Source organism: Mytilus californianus, unplaced genomic scaffold (genome assembly GCF_021869535.1).
Source record: "Mytilus californianus isolate M0D057914Y unplaced genomic scaffold, xbMytCali1.0.p SCAF_10, whole genome shotgun sequence".
Taxonomy (NCBI): Eukaryota; Metazoa; Mollusca; class Bivalvia; order Mytilida; family Mytilidae; genus Mytilus; species Mytilus californianus.
This window is the reverse complement of record NW_026262582.1, coordinates 74,242,562-74,267,881: the sequence shown is the minus strand read 5'-3', so window position 1 is coordinate 74,267,881 and position 25,320 is coordinate 74,242,562. Positions and strand designations below refer to the sequence as shown.

General features: G+C 32.9%; 2 protein-coding genes across 12 annotated transcripts in view; one reads left to right on the top strand and one right to left on the bottom strand.

Annotated features, from left to right (window-relative positions):
• Positions 1-8,719, top strand: part of LOC127718520 (interferon alpha-inducible protein 27-like protein 2) — an 83,858-nt gene extending 75,139 nt beyond the window's left edge. Inside the window, exons 2-3 of the mRNA XM_052224593.1 lie at positions 6,218-6,310; positions 7,445-8,719. Of these exons, the coding sequence (XP_052080553.1) occupies positions 6,218-6,310; positions 7,445-7,827 (476 nt within the window). The 3' untranslated portion in view covers positions 7,828-8,719. The remainder of the gene's footprint in view (positions 1-6,217; positions 6,311-7,444) is intronic.
• Positions 8,720-13,608: 4,889 nt separating this feature from the next.
• Positions 13,609-25,320, bottom strand: part of LOC127718514 (disco-interacting protein 2 homolog C-like) — a 97,749-nt gene continuing 86,037 nt past the window's right edge. For all 11 annotated transcript variants that reach the window (XM_052224577.1, XM_052224578.1, XM_052224580.1 and 8 more), the window contains 8 exons: positions 24,424-24,515; positions 23,814-23,890; positions 21,980-22,150; positions 19,487-19,606; positions 18,007-18,081; positions 17,238-17,412; positions 16,199-16,322; positions 13,609-15,424 (listed from right to left, as the gene is read on the bottom strand). In XM_052224577.1, coding sequence (XP_052080537.1) covers positions 15,172-15,424; positions 16,199-16,322; positions 17,238-17,412; positions 18,007-18,081; positions 19,487-19,606; positions 21,980-22,150; positions 23,814-23,890; positions 24,424-24,515 — 1,087 coding nt within the window. In that variant the 3' untranslated portion in view covers positions 13,609-15,171. The remainder of the gene's footprint in view (positions 15,425-16,198; positions 16,323-17,237; positions 17,413-18,006; positions 18,082-19,486; positions 19,607-21,979; positions 22,151-23,813; positions 23,891-24,423; positions 24,516-25,320) is intronic.

The window sequence follows — 25,320 nt, the reverse complement described above, 5'->3', positions numbered from 1 at the left end:
CCATTATTCTCTATTCTGTATATTTCAGCACCCCATTATTCTCTTATCTTTATATTTCAGCACCACATTATTCTCTATTCTTTATATTTCAGCACCCCATTATTCTCTATCCTGTATATTTCAGCACCACATTATTCTCTATTCTTTATATTTCAGCACCCCATTATTCTCTTATCTTTATATTTCAGCACCCCATTATTCTCTATTCTTTATATTTCAGCACCCCATTATTCTCTTATCTTTATATTTCAGCACCAAATTATTCTCTATTCTTTATATTTCAGCACCCCATTATTCTCTATCCTGTATATTTCAGCACCACATTATTCTCTATTCTTTATATTTCAGCACCCCATTATTCTCTTATCTTTATATTTCAGCACCCCATTATTCTCTATTCTGTATATTTCAGCATCCCATTATTCTCTATCCTGTATATTTCAGCACCCCATTATTCTCTATTCTGTATATTTCAGCACCCCATTATTCTCTATTCTGTATATTTCAGCACCCCATTATTCTCTATTATGTATATTTCAGCACCCCATTATTCTCTATCCTGTATATTTCAGCACCCCATTATTCTCTATTCTTTATATTTCAGCACCCCATTATTCTCTATTCTTTATATTTCAGCACCACATTATTCTCTATTCTTTATATTTCAGCACCCCATTATTCTCTTATCTTTATATTTCAGCACCCCATTATTCTCTTATCTTTATATTTCAGCACCCCATTATTCTCTTATCTTTATATTTCAGCACCCCATTATTCTCTATTCTGTATATTTCAGCATCCCATTATTCTCTATCCTGTATATTTCAGCACCCCATTATTCTCTATTCTTTATATTTCAGCACCCCATTATTCTCTATTCTTTATATTTCAGCACCCCATTATTCTCTATTCTTTATATTTCAGCATCCCATTATTCTCTATTCTGTATATTTCAGCACCCCATTATTCTCTATTCTTTATATTTCAGCACCCCATTATTCTCTATTCTTTATATTTCAGGGCCAGAATATTCTCTATTCTTTATATTTCAGCACCCCATTATTCTCTATTCTTTATATTTCAGCACCCCATTATTCTCTTATCTTTATATTTCAGCACCCCATTATTCTCTATTCTGTATATTTCAGCATCCCATTATTCTCTATCCTGTATATTTCAGCACCCCATTATTCTCTATTCTTTATATTTCAGGGCCAGAATATTCTCTATTCTTTATATTTCAGCACCCCATTATTCTCTATTCTTTATATTTCAGCACCCCATTATTCTCTATTCTTTATATTTCAGCACCCCATTATTCTCTATTCTTTATATTTCAGCACCACATTATTCTCTATTCTTTATATTTCAGCACCCCATTATTCTCTATTCTTTATATTTCAGGGCCAGAATATTCTCTATTCTTTATATTTCAGCACCCCATTATTCTCTATTCTTTATATTTCAGCACCCAATTATTCTCTTATCTTTATATTTCAGCACCCCATTATTCTCTATTCTGTATATTTCAGCATCCCATTATTCTCTATCCTGTATATTTCAGCACCCCATTATTCTCTATTCTTTATATTTCAGGGCCAGAATATTCTCTATTCTTTATATTTCAGCACCCCATTATTCTCTATTCTGTATATTTCAGCATCCCATTATTCTCTATCCTGTATATTTCAGCACCCCATTATTCTCTATTCTTTATATTTCAGCACCCCATTATTCTCTTATCTTTATATTTCAACACCCCATTATTCTCTTATCTTTATATTTCAGCACCTCATTATTCTCTTATCTTTATATTTCAGCACCCCATTATTCTCTCATCTTTATATTTCAGCACCCCATTATTTTCTTATCTTTATATTTCAGCACCCCATTATTCTCTTATCTTGATATTTTTATATTTTAGCACCCAATTATTCTCTTATCTTTATATTTCAGCACCCCATTATTCTCTTATCTTTATATTTCAGCACCCCATTATTCTCTTATCTTTATATTTCAGCACCCCATTATTCTCTTATCTTTATATTTCAGCACCCCATTATTCTCTTATCTTTATATTTCAGCACCCCATTATTTTCTTATCTTTATATTTCAGCACCCCATTATTCTCTTATCTTTATATTTCAGCACCCCATTATTCTCTTATCTTTATATTTCAGCACCCCATTATTCTCTTATCTTTATATTTCAGCACCCCATTATTCTCTTATCTTTATATTTCAGCACCCCATTATTATCTTATCTTTATATTTCAGCATCCCATTATTCTTTATTCTTTATTTCTAGGGACTGTTGTTCTCTGTTCTTTATTTTTCGATCCATGCAGTTTTCTGTAGTCTTGTCCAATTATTATCTATTCTACAACCCCATCCAGAACCTCGCATATGGGTCATTTCCAATCTATGGATATTTTTTATTTTTCATTATAACATAAACATTATCAAACAGCAAATAAAACTTGACTCACTATCTACTATGTAAATAAAGATAAAAAATTCATCCTATAAGGACAAATTGAAATGCAATATATCTCCTTTTACGGAACAAACTCTTTTCTTCAGGTCAGTAAAGCTATGAAGCTCAAATCTAGATGATTTGGTATACATTGTCGGTAGGCAACAAAAACAAGAATCAAATGATACTTCAGCGTTGTGAGGATAATTAACATGCAACGTCCAGTGGTCAATATTACAAGGTTGTTGCAGACGATACAACATTATTATCTTGATATTTTCTATAACATAATCGCATACTTCATATTAAATCATCAGTATAAATAAGAATATGTGGTATGAGTGCTAATGAGACAACTGTCCATCCAAGTCACAATTATTCATACTACATCTTCTTATTTATATCAGTTTTTTTACAATCAACCTTTTTTTTACAAAAGCTGTTTGATAATAAATTACATTTTAATGTTGTGTTTCTGTTGTGTCGTAGTTCTCCTCTTATGTTTGATGTGTTTCCCTCAGTTTTAGTTTGTAACCCGGAATTGTTTTGTTCTCAATCGAGTTATGAATTTCGAACAGCAGTATACTACTGTTGCCTTTATAGGTCAAAGTACGGCCTTCAACACGGACCCTTGGTTTCAATCAGGTTCAGGTGTTAATGCATGTATTTAGTGGACCAAAAAGTTAGTATCTCCTTCTCTCGCTATGGTAGTAAAATCCAAATTTAACTATTACAATGTATATGATTTGGAAAATACCGGTCCGACATGAATGTTTCATTAAATGTCTTGTAGGGGGATAGTATTTCATTATTTTTACAATGGTCAATCGTTTTTCGTATCATTTTACGGTCGAGATAGCACATATGCTTGTATTTGTTACTCGATATCGTAAAGGTTATTTATTTTCGCCTCTTGCCGTGACATGTTATTTATTTTCCATAACGAGCCCATTATTTCAATATAAACAATGTCTTATTGAGAAAAACAAAACAAATAAGCACGTGCAGCAATGGAAAACAATTAAATGTCAATTCACTAACGCTCGACAATATATTTGTTTAAAACACACACACATACGTATTGGAGTAATAACGAAAGAGGGCTCCTATGCTCTGGTACATGTATTATAAATAAGAAGATGTGGTATGACTATGAGTGCCAATGACAAGTCACAATGTATAAAAAGTTAACAATTATAGGTCAAAGTACGGCCTTCAACACGGAGCTCTGACTTACAGCAAGCTATAAAAGACCCCAGATTGACTAGTATAAAACGATTTCAACAGGGAAAAAACGGTTCAAACTATATAAAAACTGACGAGATACGAGAAACATCTATGAACCGCACAAACAAACGACAACAATTGAACATCAGGCTCCTCACTTTGAACAGGTGCAAGGTTATTTTTAACCCGATAAATTCAATTTCATGTCCATTTCATTGAGATAGACAATATCAACAAATACATGTAGATGAGAACATATGAAAATTCCCGATATATATATATATATACATGTACTGTGTACATGTATGTGTGTCACATGCAGAATGTACGTCATATATTAAGCTGTTGTGTAATACGAGATAAAGGAGGTAAACAAATGCATAAATTATAACATAGGTTAAAACTGAACGAATAGCTTACACAGATACAGGATATATTTTTTTTCATGTATGTGCAATGTATTTTTTCACATTGAACCGAAAAATAACTTGATTTGAGTATTGGTTTGAATCTATAATAAACGACTGTCTTCATAAAAACATAAGACGTTTTTTTTTCAGATCTAACACTCTGGCTAATATGAATGCCGGTGGCATTTCTATCAAAACCTAGCTTCATTACATAAAAATCTTATCTGTAACGATTCTTGAAAGCAAGCAAGTACTGATGGTCGGACAGACAGGCGGACGGACCGACAACTTAGTTGCTACCACAGTTTTGAACCATAAATAGTTGTATAAGAATTGTTAAAAAAAAGTCATGTTATGACCCCAGTTGCCTCTTTATCTTTATCTTTAACCGGCTTTTGTTTTGTCCCATTTGTTTCTTCGTCTCTTTTTAGAATATATAACGGAACATCAACTTGGTGTGGTCTTTTGTAATAAATTGTTTATCAAGAATCTTTCATGATTCGAATGCAGTTACGCGATGGTTGTCTAAGTGTATCAAATTGTTTATCAAGAATCTTTCATGATTCGAATGCAGTTACGCGATGGTTGTCTAAGTGTATCAAAGACTGCTTATAGAGTCATAATATACAGTGACGGGTTCCCTACTGGAACAGAATATGTTTAATATCACCATACTGGAGCACATACTGTTCGTCGAGAGACCCGCGGAGGCCCCGCTAAAACCTTCTCCGCGGCTCCTCAATGAAAAATACAATTGCGCAGTGGTTTCTAGTGCATGTATAGCAAAGAAATTAATTTTCTTTCGGGGCATCTGAATTCACTGTCAGTTTTTGTTTCCCACGGATTCTCTGTGGACTGTGTTGATGCTTGCTGTTTTCCTCTTCTTTTTTAATACATGTTTATGGATGTTGTTTTTTAGTATTGAATTTAATATAAGACAAGTCTACAGAAAACCAACAATGGACCGAAGATATATAACAGTTTTTTGTGTGTTGCTTGTTCTATTGGCTACACCTGTTCAAGGTAATATAATTTAGATAAGTAAAAAGGTCATCAATTTCAAATTAAGTAGAAAGGTAATAAAATTAGTTATGTAATCAAAAAGGGCTTTTGACAAACTTCTAGATTAAAACTACAAAACAATCTTTTTACCTTACATCCCCAAATTGAAGAAAAATTTTTAAAAAAATTCAAAAACATTATAAAAAAAAATATATACAAAGATATACAAAAAAATATATATATATTTTTTTTTTTTTTTAAATATATAAAATAAAAATTGAAACCTTCTATGTCACTGTCGGCCTTCAACAAAGGACAAATGCATTTATAATATATATACAATATAACATGTTTTGAGTAACCCAAATATTAAAAAAAAAAACAAGAACCCAACGTAAATATTTCACTACAATATATATAGTGGTAGTTATCAAAAAGTCAAAGCATAAAAGTATTATATTGTCCTCAGAATAATACTTCCACAGTCAAAATGATCAAATGAAGTTTTCTGTCGACTAAACTCCAGAATTGGTATCTCCTGCGTACAGATACAGATACATTTACAATGCGTTTAAAAATACAATCAAAATATGTTATCCGATTGCACACAAGGTCACATTTCATAGTGGTAAGATTAAACGAGTCATTTATTCAACTTATTGACTGACATTTTTATCGAGTCAAGTGAGTTAAAGCTTGATAAAACATATGTCAACCAATAACAGACAATAGGGGCGTATCCAGGATTTTAGGGTAGGCAGGCGACTTAAATTTTTGCGGAGCGGAGCGAGGCGCAAAAATTTGTTTGAGGTAAAATTATCGAAATATTCTTTTTAAGCTGTAGACAAGCCATGCTTGTTTCTTTGTATATAAAATCATAACTACTGAATTGAAAGACGGGACGGACATTACAAATATATTAACCAGATAATCCAAATAAAAAAGGATAAGGAGGACAACATGCTAAATTTGCTTTCTATCTTCAGGACACAGAAACACGTTTAAATTACCTCCAAGTGTCGAAATGAAAAACACACATATTATTTATATATTAATGAGATCATTAACTTTCTATGCTATTTCTAAACACATTATATCAATAGGCAAGGCGAAGACATTAAGCGATGAAAGAAAGAGTTTGATCGAACTTTGGCGTTTAACTTTATCAGAGACATACAGAGAAGCTGTAAGAACAGGTACAGTAACTGTAACCATTGTTGTGTGCATAGGTCATTATATATACCGGTCTGGTATAACCGTTGGTTCTCCTTATCAGAACCTAAATAACTATGGAAAATCTCATTATCCATATTCAAAATTAAAATAACAATACATGTGCATATATGCTTTGGGTAAGCGGTCATCCATAATTGTCAACCATTTTCCAAAGTGTACAAAACGTACACTTGGGGGAAGGGGGTTAAAAATCAACATTTTTACCGTACCGGCTTTTTTTTATTTCCGGAATGCTTGATTGCTTGCTTTCAGTGTAATTTCATGGTATATAATCTGCGTGTAAATGCATCCATCCCATTCATTAAAACCAACAAAACAACAAAATGGTATCTTTATACTCTTTATTCTGACAAAACACAAGCATCACGGATAGATGTCATCAAATAAAACAGTCAGATATGTTTCAGTTTATTTTCAATGCAAATTTCTATATTAAACTAAACTATATTAGACAGGATCTTCTTTTTATTCAGAATGATTGGTTTTTGTCTTGAAATCTGAAAATGGTTGATGTACACATTTTGAGGGAGGGTGGGGGGGTCTGAAAAAGTGTATGTTTTGTACACTTTGGAAAATTGTTGACAATTATGGATGACCCCTAATAAAAAAAATGGTGTTTGATATATTATACTTGAAAACATTTTAAAAAGCATAATTATTGTTGATATTATGTGCTCTTAGATACACTATACATATTAAAGTGACTCAAAATTAAAATCAAAGTTCGTCATATGCACATTTCAAACCTTATCATTCATCGATGACAGTCTGGATGGAGCATGCTTCATTTCTCTATTCTGTATTTTTCTAACAATTATTCTCCGTTCTTTAATATACTTTTTAACCTGTATACTCTATTTTCCTCCTAATTATCTTTTTTTTTAAAACTTTTTTCTGTATTCTTTGGCCTATAAAAAGTCTCTGTTGTGTAACTACCATCAAGATCCTAATCAATGATGCTTGAAAACAACTACCGATATAGGATCATTGTACCTTTAGGTGTCAAGGTAAAAAGTCACATGCACTTTGATATGAAATCAGATAATTAGTTTTCAACGGTTTTTTTTAAACGCAATGTAACTTTTTCTCCATAGGTGATGTTAAGCTAGGAAAAATAAAAGAATTGACCTGGGATGATATTAAGTGTCTAACAAAGAAATATAGAGGATCAGTAGCATTAGGGGCAGGTTCTGTAGCTGCAACACCATTAGTGCTTGGTGCTGCTGGGTTCACCGGAAGTGGCATAGCTGCTGGGTCAATGGCAGCTAGAATGATGGCCTGGTCAGCCGCTGCCAATGGTGGAGGTGTGGCCGCTGGTGGAGTTGTTGCCACACTCCAATCTGCCGGGGCTGCTGGACTAAGCCTTGGTACAAAGACTGTCATTGGTACTAGTGTTGGGGGATTGTATAGTCTACTTGTTAAAGGGTGCTCACAAACTGATGTTGAATGTCTAAAGAAACGAGAGAAAAAAGTTTGAATGTATTGAACTGATTTCTTAATAAACTATGCGTTATGGGCTTTGGCCTCATTGTTGAAGGCTGTACGGTGACCTATAGTTATTAATTTCCCTGTCATTTGGTCTCTTGTGAAGAGTTGTCTCATTGGCGATCATACCACATCTTCTTTTTTATATTTCGTTTTCTTTAAATTGAAGTACCTATTGAAATGTATACACAAAAAAAAACTGCTGAAAAATAACAAGTATCTTATAAGATTTTTAAATGTCTTTTTTAAAACTACATGTTATAAAATCATGAAAAGAAAAGTAGAGGTTAATGGGCAAAATTTTGAATGGTTGATTTTTTTTGAATTTTGGTGTTTTAACGCCACTTTTAAGCACTGCTTTTGGGCTATTTCGTGGCGGCCAGTTTTTATTGGTGGAGGAAGCTGGAGTGCCCGGAGAAAACCACCGACCTTCGATAGGAAAACTGACAATCCTAGTCAATTAAGATTGGAGTCGAGTGCACCCGCACGAGCGGGGTTCGAACTCACAACCACAGTGTTGACTGGCTAGTGATTACAGTAGTAACTACTTAGACCACTCGGCCACCGAGGCCCCAAAAATTTTGAATGGCACTACACGTATAAAACCAGAGGATTATAAATAACTAACCTTAATAATGATTAATATAGGTGTGCTGCCAAGTAAAGATTCCAGAGTAACAAAGTTGAAACAATAGATCATATCATATATTTTTACAAATTACTTATTGCATTAGATTTCAGCATTAAAATCAATTAATTCATAACTAATCAAGATATACTTCATCTTTTTTTAAATTTTTTTTAAGTTATGTTTTATAATTATGATTGTAATTATTTTGTTAATTCTAGGTGCTGTGATTTGGAAATAAAATATCTGTGTGTTTTGATTGTTTTTTTTTTTTTGTATTATGCAAACAAGAACAAGATTAGTTAATGATATTAAAATATGTACAGTATAGCTTACTTATATAAAGCTTGGTACCAAATACAAAGATGCATTGATTTGTACTGTAGTTGCTGAGAAAAATGCTCCAAAAATTTCTTATACCTGCATGAATGTGACAAACAGGAAGTTGATACTGTGGATTCCGTATTATTCACGGGAAACTAATTTTCGTGGATTTCTCAGGTATAGGTAAACCACGAATTTAAATGATCAGCAAAGTATCGGTACACATCTTCTAAAGACTTGTATACAGACCTTGGCAAATCGACAAAAATCAAAAACCCAAGAAAATACAAGTTATCCTCAATCCACATCTACGGTTTTATTTAGGGATTTATGTAGGTTTAGCAATCACCAACGTAGTTTTGACCAGGAAATTCACTCCTAACCACTTTTCTGGAGCTTGGATTTTTCCTCTGGTCGCTGTATCTCGTCTATTAGTCGGTACCCCTCTCTGGATTAGGAATTTTAGTCCCAATTTTCCGACTAATAGGAGAGTTCCTACGGTAAATTGTTATCCACGAAAATAAATGAATCCACAGTAGGTGACAGATCTTAGAATGTTTCATATTGTATAGCTTAGAGTTGGGTGTTGCTCAGGGTTTAGTTTTCTATGTTGTGTTTTGTATACTGTTGTTTTGTCTTTAGATTGATTTTCTTCATTTTATGCCATGGCATTGTCAGTCATTCTTTGTATTATGAGATTGAATGTCCCTTTAGTATCTTTCTATTCCCTTTTACCAATTTCAAGGATTTGTATAGTGAGATGAACAAGAGATAAAATTTAGATGCAGATAATTTGTATTGTAATGATATAAACTGTTTTTTGAATCAGAGCTGTCATAAACTTACACTTTAAAGTTTCACATCATATAATTTTGTGGTTTTTTATGCTTACAAAATGCTGAGTTAAACAACTTCAACTTGCAATGGTGGACGCATAACGATAAATGAAATGCATCACGGTAAATCTTGCAAAATCTTAGCATACGTAGCTTATTTCAATACAGGCTATGCAAACTGTCGACAAGACTCCAATCCTTCTCACTATACATTCCTTGTCAATAATAATTGATATAATTATAATGAATGATATTCTTCAAATATAAAAAGCCTGGTGGAAAATAACACAAGAATGAGTCTGAGGACACAAATGTCCCAGCTCAAGCTTTGCAATTTTTCAAGTTAAAAAGGGGCATAACTCTAGAACGGTATGAGACTCACTGCCCAAATTCGAACTCTGTCTGCCTGTTGTGTTTCTTAGTGTTGTGTATGAGTTTCATAAAATTTAGATGAGACAAACTTAACTCAGAGTGGGGAAACTGAAAAATTTGCAATTTTCCAAGTTAAGAAGAGGCATAACTCTAGAAAGGTAAATGACTGACTGTCCAAATTCAAACTCTGACTGCGAATTTTGGTTCTTAGCATTGTGTATGAGTTTCATAAAATTTGGATGAGGAAGTCGCACGGACAGAAGGACGGTCAAGTGTAAGGTTTAATGCCCCTGTATCATTGCCTACGGCAGGGGCATTGCAGGATTTCTTTTGGCAGATAAAACAAAATATACTTCTGTGTTTTAATAGCTTAATTTATTTTTAGCTTGGGAATAGAATAAGTCCCATGATTTTTAAGACATACAAAAACTTATATTAAAACAGTACAAATTTCACAAGAATAATTTATGTATTAGCTACTTATACACACAAGCAGGACATAACAATCACATGATCAACATTTATGGTCACATGACAAGAAAAATGATCACATGATGGTTATACGACCAAATCTCTCTCACACAAATAAATAACTATCTTTTACATTTTTTTGTGTTCCAAATGCATTTTAATGTTATTTTCTATTGTGACAACTTGTGCCTAACAGAAAAAAAAGGAATTTCTTTAAATGCAGATGATAATTGAAGTCTTTCTGTGGATTCTTGAAAAATTAATGAGAAGTTGACACTTGATTGGTTCATGATTTTTGAAAATCAATTCAAACGAAATCAGCCTGGTGCTTGGTTTTAATAAACTGAAATCTATGTTAACTGGTGTCATACAACTGAGTTTTTTTTTTAAATCGAAATGCATATCTATAAAAACTCGGGTACCCCAAATTACTAATATTTCAATATGTTTTTTGTCAAATTAAAACAGATTTTTTATTTCTAAGCCATTGGATAATCAGGATACTGTAGCTATTTTCTTTTATTGTAGTTGTATGTTATAATTGATCCACAATTGAAAAAAGATTGCATTTTATTTTAGTGAAAAAAAAGGGACTGTTTCAAAACATTGAGATTAATTTTTTCTATGAAATGAATACATTGTTAAACTCGTAACTTGTTCATCAGGTAATACATCGACTCTATTATGAAAGAGAAGAATTTCAATTTATCTATTTTCAGTTTTTTCTTTGACTTTCTAGAAATGGTAGAAGGATTAAAGTTACAAATCCTTGATTTTTTCTACAAATATTTGTTTCCTATTTCAAATAAATTCTGAATGCATTGAATAGTATTAGTGTGAATACTTTAACGATCTTGACTTTTTCATCAGTGTTTTTTTTTATGTTTAGTAATGAAAATATTTATTCTTAAACTATAACTTTCATTAGTGATTTAACTCATAATAAGAAATTTTCTCTTTTACATGTATTTGTTTCTATTCTATAACAATCAAATAATAGGAACACAGATTTAATGATTATTATTTTGATTTCATTAGTTTTTTAGTGGACATGGTCAAAACCACTTAAAATCAACATCTTGAAACAGTCCCTATAAATTATTAAACAATAAGACTAATGTATAAAAAATATTGCACATCAATTTTTATCATGCTCATATTCACATATGCACACTTGAATACACAAATCGCTTATGCACACTCATCACACATACATTGTACACAAATAAGAAATGACCTATGTACAAAAATATTACACAGCACTTTTAAAAAGAATAGCTTTGCTACACATCAATGTTTACTTTATACAAATATTTACTGAAATATTTACTTACATACATAAATACATTTGTAAAAACCAAGAAAAACCAAGAAAAACAATGATGTAAATTTGGGGACAAGATAGTTTAGAACAGTGGGGGGTGATGTTAACATGTTTTTTCAATACCTCAATAATTTAAACAATTTTTCAACATTTCGGTTTCAAAATTTTAATACATATGAAAATTAATAATTTTATACGTCCAAAATACTTTTCTTGATTTAATACCATCATCAGGAAAGCTCATACAAAATTTTGAAAGCCAAGGATGTATAAATACTAAAATCTTTGAAGAGTTATATGAATAAAGTGAACCTAAAAAAGCTCAGTTGAATATTAAATAAAATGTTAAGCTCAGATGTATGTTATTTAAATCAAGCCCAGATAATGCATAATACTGGGTACCATATAAAGTCCTCGTTTGAAAATAAAAGTATGGATGTTAGTAACAGCTTTTAGAGAAAATGGTTAATATATGCAATAATTGACATATCAATTTCTTAAGGAAATCACACAGCTTTTCTACAATATTCCCAATATCAAAACTGTAAAACAATTTCATTTTTGTAAAGGGGCATTAGCTGTCAAATTTATGTTCACCGATTTGACTCAAATTATCATATTTGATTTATAACCTATCCCATCTCTACAGGTCAAAAAGAAGGTCACATGAATACGGATTCAATGAGGTCAAATTATTCACTTGCAAGTGAATAATTCATCAGCGATGTTTCTTAGCTTATTTTGAGAAAACTGAACCAAACTGGCTGCTATTAGCGAATTATTATTTCACTATTTCACTTTCCTTAATGATTGAACGAAAAAATCATATTTTATTTATCTTTTATATCTTCACTTTCCTTAATGATTGAACAAAAATCATATTTTATCTATTTTTCATATCTCATAGCTAATGCCCCTTTAAAAAATTTTCTTTTTTCAAACAAACTTAGTAAAAAGATATTCAAATATTAACACAAACTTCATAAAGTAATGTACTGTAAATAACAAATGCAATCTGTTTCGGTTATAAAATAAATAATATAAAAAATGTCATGGTACAAATTTCTAGAATACAATTTGCAAAAGTTGACCATTTACTTGGTTTTTGTGAAGATTTTTAAACTACCCCTGATAATTCTATGGACAATTGAATATAGGTTAAGCACAAGTGAAGGGGAAACCTTAATCTAGACCAAACTTTTCAGGTGACCTTGTATGATAAAGGAGAAGGTCCGGTAAGGGCTAGTTTTGGCCTAAAATTCGAAGTACATCTGATGAAAGAATTTTGACATTTTTTAAACAATTAAGTGTCTACTTCAGTCAATTCAATCAGTATATGTAAAAGGTTTTAACTGATATGGTCATTAGATGCTCAAACTCAAAAAAATCTATCTATCAAATATGCCATAAAACGTCACTTTTCAGATGGTTTTTGTCTAAAATGTAAGTGGCAGCATCGTGTTCAGTCTGAACCTTTGTATATTTTATACTAAAATTGTGAAGATTTCAGTAATTTTGCATGAAGTTAAGATGCTTGTACCTGATGCATGTGCATCGTATTGTCAAAAACAGCCCATATTTTGGAAAAAGGTATTCTACTTTCCAATAAATGGCCAAAAGTTTCAACAAATTGGTAAAAATGCTATATTTTGGGTCCAAAAAGGGGTCTTCCCGGGCCTACTCCTTTCTGAAAGACAATATACTGTATTATTTGAGGTCTTCAAGAACGCAAAAACAAGAGATTTTGTTGTTCTATATGTTTTATTATACACACCTCAAAAATGAAGTTAAATTTTATGTTTGTTTGTTTATCACATTTTTATGTTTTGTTAATACAAATTTCTGTTAATTTAGGATAAATTGAATATTTGTTGATACTTGGTTTCATGTTTTTAACAAAATATTTATACAAGCCTAGAGAGAATTTGTTTTTTGTTGAATACTTAACTTGTGTGGTTCACCTTTATCCACCATTATTAGTAACCAAAGAATTATAAATCCCAAATAAAATATGGTCTTTTATATATTGTTATTATTCAACCAAAACAGTTTTCGATTGGACTTCCTATTCAAAGGTATGAGAGGTCTTTTTCGAACATAAATGGGTCAAGGACATTGGACCCAGACAAATTTAGGACCTCATCTTTATTGTATAATATTATTATCTTCTTCCCTGTTAGTATTTTCCAAATCTGAACAAGTTTATATAAGTTTTAAAAAAATAAAAACGAAAAAAAGAAATTCAAAAAATAGCATTACCTTATTATACATAAGTTTTAACAAATTATACACAAAACAAAAACAAATATATTAAACTAAAGCACTATTTCTGTGTGGATAACAAAACTCAGTAAACATATTATAAAATTCTTGGTTTTATTTTTGGGTTAATACATAATAGCTTCATCGTTGAAAAGCAGTAAACTGAATAACAACTGTATTGGTTAGTACAGATTAGATATCTTTTATACATACTCTTTCTCTTTTCTTCACAAATGAAGATAACTTTTCATTCCTGTGATGTATGAAAAAATAATGTTTTACTCGCGACAAACTTTTTTCAAAACTTTTTTTTTTTTTTTATATAAACTCAGCATTATTGATTCTTATGAACTGGTTTGCAGTACTAATTTCTTGTCAAAAAGAAGTTTCAAAAGTTACAAGAAAATAAAGCAAAAACAAAATGCCCAAATTCTTAACAATACTGTTTCTTGAAATTATATTCTATCACGAATTTGTCATAACCTTCAGACTGTACACAATTCTTACATACTGGCCTCTTACACGTACATGTATTCTGATTACTAAAATTCCATAATCATTATTCATCAGTGTACCAATCCTCTTCAACAGAATACAAATGTAAGGTTTAAAATCAGAATGGCAATAAAATCTTTATAAGATATCCTAAACTATCTGTTTTAACATTTCTATATCATTTTCCTATTATCTAAAATCTGCCTACGCATGCAAACTAAATTACATTTGATAACAATGATCAGGGAATGATAACATTTAGGTGGGATTGCATTGCAATATTTTCCTAACAGGAAGTATGACAAAGGGAATTAACTCTCATCACACCTGCAAAGTTAATACAGAAATAATATGCTGAACTTCAGATCTACTATATTGAAGAATGGGATGTTTTTTTAAAGACTTTGTGTATTTGAAATACACTGTGCAGAAACTATAGCCAGAATTCTTTTTCTTTAAGCTTTCTGTGTTCTGCACGCTTTTAATGACAGCTAGCATGTTTGTAAGCTTCAACATAAGAGACTAATCAACCATAACGAACAAAGTGCAAGACGGGTGAAATCTTGTATGTTAATGATGATTTCTTCGTAATGTTATATATAATAGGTGACAAAGATGGTGTCATTACATATTATAGGCGACATAGATGGGGTCCAGTTGGTCAGCGAGGAAACCGTCACGTAGATGCATTCGTTGTTTCTCTCCTCGGGAGTTGATGGGTATGACACCGGGATCAACAACAACAACAACACCAACTATTAGATAATGTTCTTCTAATGTCACATTTGTAACCAAGGGAACAAGGTCAAGAGCCTCATTTTCATGTCCTTCCAGCTCCACTACAACCACTAATAGATTAGTCCATGTAAACACAGCACTGAAAATAAAATATCGCATACAATACAAAATTCTTTCTCATACAGATTGTTAATTTTTACACAAATTTTCTTTGGTATTTTGGCATGTAAAATTTTCTTAATGAACCTTTTAAACTTATTAACAAATGTTTACTTGCACTGAGCAACAAGACATGTGCCACATGTGGAGTAGGATTTGCTTACACTTCTGGAACACCTGAAATCACCTCTGGTTAGAATTTAGGCTCATGTTGCTCAGCCTTAAATTTTTATGGAGTGTTTTGTGACCTAGTTTATAATTGTCATGGTATTGTCAGTTCCTATTTTCTTTGTTTTATGATTTGTTTGTCTCTTTGGTGTTTTCTATTTCATTTTTTAGAGTAAAATATTTTGAGTTATGTGTGGAAATGACAAAAATTTTAGGTGGGGTTCATAAGTTTAGTTCCTTTAATTTCTGTGTGGTGATTGGTTTCATTTTCTTTCCACTTTGTCTTTCTTCCACTTACCGTTTTTGATTGCCCTGTTGATACAGCGAACTATTTGTTCATACAGCATTTTAAAGAGGTAGAGGTGAATAAGTTATATATATTGGAACATTCAAATACGAAATAAAAGCTGAATTTGGGTCTGTTTTGTCTGGTTTTTATGTCAACTCAATTTTCAAAAAGTTACGGACTTTGCATAGAGATTTTTTTTAAACCCAAAATAAGTTAACAGGTGTATTGATATTCGGAATTGCATAAGGTCGATTTCTATCCAACGCAGTTCATATATTTAGTTATGGTAAATCTTACCATTCACAGATTTTCCTATGAGAACGTAGAACACTGGTTTCTATATCTATGGGATGGTATCTCATTCCTCTCAACATCACAGTCTCATCTAATGATCCAACAACAAAAATAGCATCATGGCGACCTGAAAAATAATTGTTTATCTTTAATAATGTGGATAGGTTTCTTCATATCTTTTTATTTTTAATTCTACAAAATGCTGGCTGTTTCTTCTTTAAATAGATTTTCCAGCTACTTTTCAGAATTGATTTAATAAAGGGCTCTCAAAGTGACCTCATCTTAACTTTTTTCAAATTAATTTGAAAACATCAGCATTTTTCCACTAAAAAACAAATCAACATTTTTGCCTAGTCCCATTATGCAGTCTTTCAGTAGTCTGTATCCCTTCTCCTCTCCTACATATAAAGATCCTGGTTTGCAAATAAATGAAGAATGTGTCTATGGGACACAGATGCCCCCGCTTGTAAAAAAGCATGAGTCAACTTCCACATACAGATGCAGGATTCACTTAGTTTAGACCGTTTCGTGACTATAAGCATAAGTTTCATAACATTTGGTTGAGGCAAACTAAAGTTAGAGAACGGAAACGACAGATTTAGCAATTTTTCCATTTATAAAGGGGTATGACTGAAGAACAGTGAAAGTGACACCACCCAATTTCAAACTTGATCTGTGTTTTGTGGTAATAAGCATTGTGTATAAGTTTCATAACATTAGGTTGAGGCAAACTAAAGTTAGATAACGGAAACGAAAAATTTAGCAATCAGGACGGACAGACGGGACGGACAAGGGTAACACTTAATGCCCCCTACTGACACGTCGGACGGACGGGACAGACAAAGGTAACACTTAATGCCCCCTACTGACAGGACGGATGGACGGGATAAACAAGGGTAACACTTAATGCCCCCTTCTGACAGGAAGGACAAGGGTAACACTTAATGCCCCCTCTAAGCAACTTGACATTGTTTTATAGCAATCCATTGTACAGGTAACACCGAACTGGTATAATAGTAATCTTTGCTATCAGTGTATTTACCTCCATCACTTTGTGTCAGATCTGTTCTGCGGACAAATCCCAAATAACCCGTCCTGGCATAGGATGTATGGATATCTCCTGTAGCTAAACGGGAATCGAAATGGTCACCATGAAGGGAATCATCACCATAGATACTGGAATATCCTGCTGCATTATGGGGGCTGTGCACCCAGATCTGAAAACAAATTTGTTTACAATAATTTTAGATTTTATCTGATACTTCCAGAGTTTGAATAAAATGACCTTGTTAAAACATGTCAGGTCACCTGTACTCTGAAAATTATATTCAGTCATTTAAATGATACAACTTTGATATGTGTTTAATTAGGGCTATTCCATTAAAATGTATGTGGGAGGGTAGGAAGGGACTTTCAAAATAACCCTACAACCAAGAACCATTTTTAGATAATTTTGCATAATGGTAATAGATGCATACTGAAAAAAGACCCATGACCCACTTTCAATAATTAAACTTCCCTTCCTACCCTCCCACATACATTTTAATGGAATAGCCCTTATTTAAAGATGAGATATATTAACATTTGAAATGAGACAAGTCCATATGCAGGAAACACAAATAATATTGTGATATTTTTACATATCCCCCTACTCCACAAAAAATTGTTCCTCAGTTTCCTTTCATGATCTCATTCAAGTTTTAAAAAAAAAGTTTCCTTGAATGTTGTTCCCAATACCTGATGGTACTACACAAGTATCAATAAGGAATAGAAGGTGTTTGTTCATGGGGTATAATAAGATAGAATCTTACCTCTCCTAAATGTGAATCTGCACACTGTCCTTTTGTATCCGGGTTAGCTATCACAACTTTTACTCCAGGCAGAAGCTAAAACAGAAAAAGAAATTTATGTACAAGTGAAAATACTTTTAAGAATGTGTATTTTTCTTCAGTTTAAGGTTTAAATGAAACAAAAAATTCAGCAATTTTTCCATTTGTACAGGGGCATAACTCTAGAACAGCAAAAGTGATGCCACCAAAGTTCAAACTTGATCTGTGTCTTGTGGTAATAAGCATTGTGTATAAGTTTAATAACATTTGGTTGAGGAAAACTAAAGTTAAAGAACGGAAACCAATTTTGGGACGTACGGACGGACGTACGTACAGACGGACAAGCGTAAAACTTAATGCCCCCTCCGCCACGGCGGGGGCATAAAAAATACTGTTTTCAAGTTAAGATATCCATTCTCTGCAAAAAGTATGCTACCTTGTTCTTTATAGTTCTGAAACTGTAAGAAGATTGGAAATTGAAACTGACCTTAATCAGGAAATAAATGGAGAATGTGTCCATGGGACACAGATGATGCCCCCACTTGCATATAACGTTATAAAGGGACATAACTCAAGAACGGTAAAAGTGACACCACCCAAACTCGAACTTGATCAGAGTTTTGTGGTAATAAGCATTAAGGGTTGAGCGCTCACAAACATGTTTAACCATTCCATATTCTTTGTGTGCCTGTCCCCAGACAGGAGCCTGTAGTTCAGTGGTTGCCGTTGGTTCATGTCTGTCTTTTCATAAATTGTTTTGTTATAAATTAGGCCTTTAGTTTTCTCAATTGAATTGTTTCATGTTTTTCGTGTTGTGGCCTTTCATAGCCAACTATACGATATGGGTATTTCTCATTGTTAAAGTCCAGACAGTTGCCTATAATTGCTTACATCCACTTCATTTGAACTTTGGTGGATAGTTGTTTCATTGGCAATCATACCACATCTCCTTATTTCTATACTGTCTATACGTTTCATAACATTTAGCGAGGCAAACTAAAGTTAGAGAACGGAAACCAATTTCAGGATGTACGTACAGACAGACAGGGGTAACCCTTAATGCCCCCTTCTCTGCAACAGGAGCATGAAAATGGTAGGAAACACAATGATGATCAGAAACATTTGACAGCTATAAAACTAAAAGAGGCCTAACTTTTTCCAAAGGGAGATTTGCTACAGAACAATCTCACAGAGTTCTCATAATATCTTAATAACCTAAATAGTTGAATAATTATTTAAGAAATGAATACCCTTGCCTTGTTAGAACTGAAACAATCTTGCCTCAGACAGGACAGGATGAAAATTAGTATTCTGCCCCACAAAATGCATGAACTAGTTGTGTACAAAATAGAAAATAAATAAAGCTACTTACAAGCCAACAGAAGAAAATGAATATTCAGTCTGTACATATCCTGCCCACCAGCCCACAAAAAAAATCAAATGGTTGCCCCCTAATACAAACCTTGCCAGACTCCATTACACAAAGACTATGAGGACTTCCTTTCTCCACCAAAGTAACTCTATCGTTCCTGAGGGCTCTCATATCTACATATACTGTGGTACAATTAGGACATGATGCTCCCTGTAACAACAAGATTCACAGTAAATGAAAAGTTTTATTTAATTAACTGAAGTATGTTGGTAATTCCTTAAAGGGGCATTAGCTGTCAAATTCATGTTCACCAATTTGACTCAAATTCTCATATTTGATTTATAACATACTAAAACGTATATCCAAATTACAATAAGTCTGAAATAAACAATTAACAATGCATGGACGCAATAATATAAATTAGTATTTCGTGTGTATTTTAGTCTAGACGCCATCTAATTAATCATCGAGATGACCTCCAAAGAATGCTGACAGTCACATAACCCAATATAAACATAAACATAAATATAAATAGATAGCAACCTCGTGCAATTGGACTTTTCTAGGTCTGTTTGGTTTCATGTTATCAGTTAAAAAAATAAGTTTATCATCGTTTTTACCTGTATAAGAATGATTTTTTGGGGATCGAATCAGTCAACGAAATGATTCATCCTTGTTTCACTTTCAATGTTGACATTCTCTTCCTTTTAAAGGCTGAACATGACGAATACATGCGTAACCAATCTCTAGCTAAGGGGTTAAATTGAAGGTCACATGAATATGGATTCAATGAGGTCGAGTGAATAATTCATCAGCCATGTTTCTTAGCTTATTTTGACAAAAATGAACTAAACTGGATGCTAAAAGCGAATTATTATTTCACTATTTCACTTTCATTAATGATTGAATTTCACTTTCATTAATGATTGAACAAAAAAAAAATATTATTTCAATTTTTTTATATCTCATAGCTAATGCCCCTTTCAGGTTCTTAAATATGGAGATTTATAATAATTAATAACTTGGAAATTCATGTACTTTGTTGATTGATTGTTTATAAATTAAATTTCGAGTGGCAAATTTGGATTTGGCTTTTCTTTTTCTGGCATCTTTGGGTCAAATAGCTCTTCATATGTTCAGGTACTCATACATATTTAGCTTTCAAATCTTGGGCTTGAGTGTTCCTGATGAAGTTAAACTAGATAAGCACTTTGGACGAACCAACTTTTCAAAGTGTTTATCTTCCTTTTAAGGGTGAGAACACATTAACAATATATCCATTGGTACAGTCTGAAAAGTGGATGAATCAGGAAAAATTGGTAGATAATTCGAATGCTACTGTAAAACAATGACTTTCTGCCAGACATAAGGGCAAATGTCCAAATAATTGTTCACAAGGCTCTTCAATATAACACCTGCAGCATTTTCTGACCTATCTCGTTTTTCAGATTAGATATGAAGTTCATTGATACATTAACCACAGCCAAACAAAAGCCTCATTAATACATGGGTGCTATTGCCAGACCAATGACTCAAGGTTCCAATATTTTCGTGTTATTGCCAGACCAATGACTCCAGGTTCCAATATTTTCATGTTATTGCCAGACCAATGACTCCAGGTTCCAATATTTTCGTGTTATTGCCAGACCAATGACTCCAGGTTCCAATATTTTCGTGTTATTGCCAGACCAATGACTCCACATTCCAATATTTTCATGTTATTGCCAGACCAATGACTCCAGGTTCCAATATTTTCGAGTTATTGCCAGACCAATGACTCCAGGTTCCAATATTTTCGAGTTATTGCCAGACCAATGACTCCAGGTTCCAATATTTCTGCGTTATTGCCAGACCAATGACTCCAGGTTCCAATATTTTTGTGTTATTGCCAGACCAATGACTCCAGGTTCCAATATTTTCGAGTTATTGCCAGACCAATGACTCCAGGTTCCAATATTTTCGAATTATTGCCAGACCAATGACTCCAGGATCCAATATTTTCGAGTTATTGCCAGACCAATGACTCCATGTTCCAATATTTTCGAGTTATTGCCAGATCAATGACTCCAGGTTCCAATATTTCTGTGTTATTGCCAGACCAATGACTCCAGGTTCCAATATTTTTGTGTTATTGCCAGACCAATGACTCCAGGTTCCAATATTTTCGAGTTATTGCCAGACCAATGACTCCAGGTTCCAATACTTTCGAGTTATTGCCAGACCAATGACACCAGGTTCCAATATTTTCGTGTCATTGCCAGACCAATGACTCCAGGTTCCAATATTTTCGTGTTATTGCCAGACCAATGACTCCAGGTTCTAATATTTTCAAAGGCCTAAACTTTATCAACTACTTTGGTGGTATGTACAACTATTTATAGAATAAAATTGAGAATGGAAATGGGGAATATGTCAACGAGACAACAACCCGACCAAAGAACAGATAACAGCCGAAGGCCACCAATGGGTCTTCAATGCAGCGAGAAAATCCCACACCCGGAGGTGGTCCTCAGCTGGTACCTAAATAAAATTGTGTACTAGTACAGTGAAAATGAACGTCACACTAAACTCTAAAATACTTACTTGTAAGCACATGCCTAAGTTTACCCTACAACCAAAACTTGTACTGACAGCTCTCAGAGAAAGACCAAGATTGGCAAATAACTTTGTGAAAGATGTGGTCAACTGGATCCTTGGACGTTCCTCTGATATCACACAACAGGTACGAACACATGATAAATTGACACCACGAGCCTGAAAGGTCAAAAGAGATAAAGATTTAAAATTATCTATTATTATAGAATTTCCTTGATACAATGTTATTCAACTTGTTCCTATGGTATCTGCAATACCTTTACCTTTATTTTGGTATCTTTAATATCTATATTTTGTTATCTTTGGTACTTATATTTCGGTATCTTCAATGCTTATATTTTGGTATTTTCAATACATATATATATCTTGGTATCTTCAATACACATATTTGGATATCTTTAATACATATATTTTGGTATCTTCAATACATATATTTTAGTATCTTCAATACATATATTTTAGTATCTTCTATATCTCTAGTTTGGTATCTGCAATACCTATATTAAACAGCCTGGTACTTTTTCAAATATTATTTCTATTGTGTTTTTTATAAACCTATGTAATCTCACTAGTTGAAAAACAAGTGGGAGATCTTAGAACAAGTTTTTAACCAAACCACAGAATGTGCCAGCTGTCCCCCATCAGGAGCCCTATCTTTGTTTATATTTAAGTGTTTTTCAGGATTTAAGGTGGTACCCAACACCTTGACTAATATTAATTTGGCTCTTTTAATTTTCATAAAATTTTGACAAAATGTTTACTTTGACCCTTTGACAAAAATATAAAAATTTCAAAAAATTTGAACCAACCACTTTATCAGAAAAATTTCATTGGTTATATAGCAGTTTGACAAGCACTTATTTTGATCATTGAGAAGCTTAATATTTCCTTAACAATACAACGTAATTAAAACGTTTAGCTGATTTTAACAGAGTTATCTCCCTGTAGTGTTAATAGGTACCACCTTAAGTGTTTTTCAGGATTTAAAGAATTTTGTGTTCCAAGTAGATCCACGGTTGTCTCTACCAAATGTGTTTGTTTTATCATGGCTATAGAATGACTCTGAGGTTTAACTGGTGGAGGTAGCCAGAGTGTTTGGAGAGAACCAGTGACCTACAGCATGTGAAAAATGGCAATCCTTGTAAAAAAAAAAATGGCAATCCTTGTAAAAAAAAATAAAAATGGCAATCCTTGTAAAAAAAAAAAAAAGGCAATCCTTGTAAAAAAAAAAAATGGCAATCCTTAAAAAAAATGGCAATCCTTGTAAAAAAAAAAAATATGGCAAAATGGCAATCCTTGTAAAAAAAGACCAGGTACAAACAACCTCAGAGCTGACAATCTGTAGTGGGTCTCATTGGGGTCTAAGCGTGATGCGGGATTGCCGATTTTTTGTAAGCGTGACACGTGAAAGTCAAATTATTGTGCCGTGAAAACGGGAAATGAAGTCCAACGGGACACGAGAAATTACAAAAAAATGAGAATTGCTTACGTACATAGTACGGGAATCTGACAAAACAGTAAGCGGGATCCGGGATCAGAACCCCCCAATGAGACCCCCTCTGTAGATGTGAAATAAAATCTTAAATTGCTGCTATTCTCTGTGGTTGATTCAAAAGGGGGCATAGAGGGCATGTCACCTCCCCTTTTCATCATAAAATTTTATTTTGGTTAAAATTCATAGTAAAAAATTATTTTCCTCATTACACTCTGCTGTATATTTCCCATGCTTTACAATTACTCCCCTCATTCCTCTGACACTGCACCTCCCCCCTCCTGATTATGCATTTAAAAATATATTTTTTTAAAACATGATAAATCTCACCTTTAATGTGGCTGTAGATGTTCCTAATCCTCTGGTGCACAACTCCATCACACCATATGAACAAAATGTATCACGAACTAGACAAAAAAAAGTATTATTTCTCAATTTTTTCATGTATTATGAAAAAGTAAAATAACAAAAACACCAAACTCCAAGAAAAATTTAAACGAAAAGTTCTTTATTAAATGGCGAAATTAAAAGCTCCAACACATCTAACGAATGGAAAATAACTGTCATATTCCTGACTTGGTACAGGCATTTCCTTATGTAGAAAATGGTGGATTAAACCTGGTTTTATCGCTAGCTAAACCTTTCACTTTTATGACAGTCGCATAGAATTTCATTTTATTGACAACAATGTGTGAGCAAAACAAACAGACATAATATGATTTAAAATAATGTTGAACGAATTAAAATAACTAGTACATTCGGCACCATTATCTTTTAATGAAGATGTCAATTACGGTTGAGGAAATTCACAACTAATACTAAAATGTATTCATCTTATATGATGTAGGCATCTATCCCAGAGAATAAAGATGACTTCTCAAAGTATTTTTTGTTCATCCTATGTTGTAAGGTTGCTGTACAACAATATTTACATGTTTACCTTTATAATTACTAACAGCAGTCAGCCACACGGCTGGATTTGTTTCTACTTCTGACGGAGCTATCAGTATGGAATGATGACCTGAATATATACTGTAACAGAATAAACAGACAGTTATTAGAATTTATTTAAGAAATGATTTGATTTTTTGATTTTTGGTGTTTAACGCCACTTTTAAGCATCGCTTTTGGGCTATTTCGTGGCGGCCAGTTTTTATTGGTGGAGGAAGCTGGAGTACCCGGAGAAAACCACCGACCTTCGATAGGAAAACTGACAATCCTAGTCAATTAAGATTGGAGTCGAGTGCACCCGCACGAGCGGGGTTCGAACTCACAACCTCAGTGTTGACTGGCTAGTGATTACAGTAGTAACTACTTAGACCACTCGGCCACCGAGGCCCCCTTTAAGAAATGAATGCTTCTTTTTGTAATTTCATTGGGGTGTAAAAAGTGTTGACCAAAGCACATTTTGTCATTCTAAAAATGTGTGCACGATCAACACTTTTACACCTCAATAAAATTACAAAAAAAAATTTCATTTCTTATAATTATATTTTTATGCTAATAAGACCATGAAAAAAAGTTTTATCATTTTTTTCTTTTATTTATCTGTGCACTTTTTTGTTGAAGCACGTGTCATCACGAATGTAACATTTCATTTTGATATGAAGGTTAGGTTCTCGTGAAACATACATGTTCAGTAGTTGTCGTTTGTTGATGTGGTTCATAAGTGTTTCTCGTTTCTCGTTTTTTATATAGATTAGACCTTTGGTTTTCCCGTTTGAATGGTTTTACACTAGTAATTTTTGGGGCCCTTTATAGCTTACTGTTCGGTGTGAGCCAAGGCTCCGTGTTGAAGACCGTACTTAGACCTATAATGGTTTACTTTTATAAATTT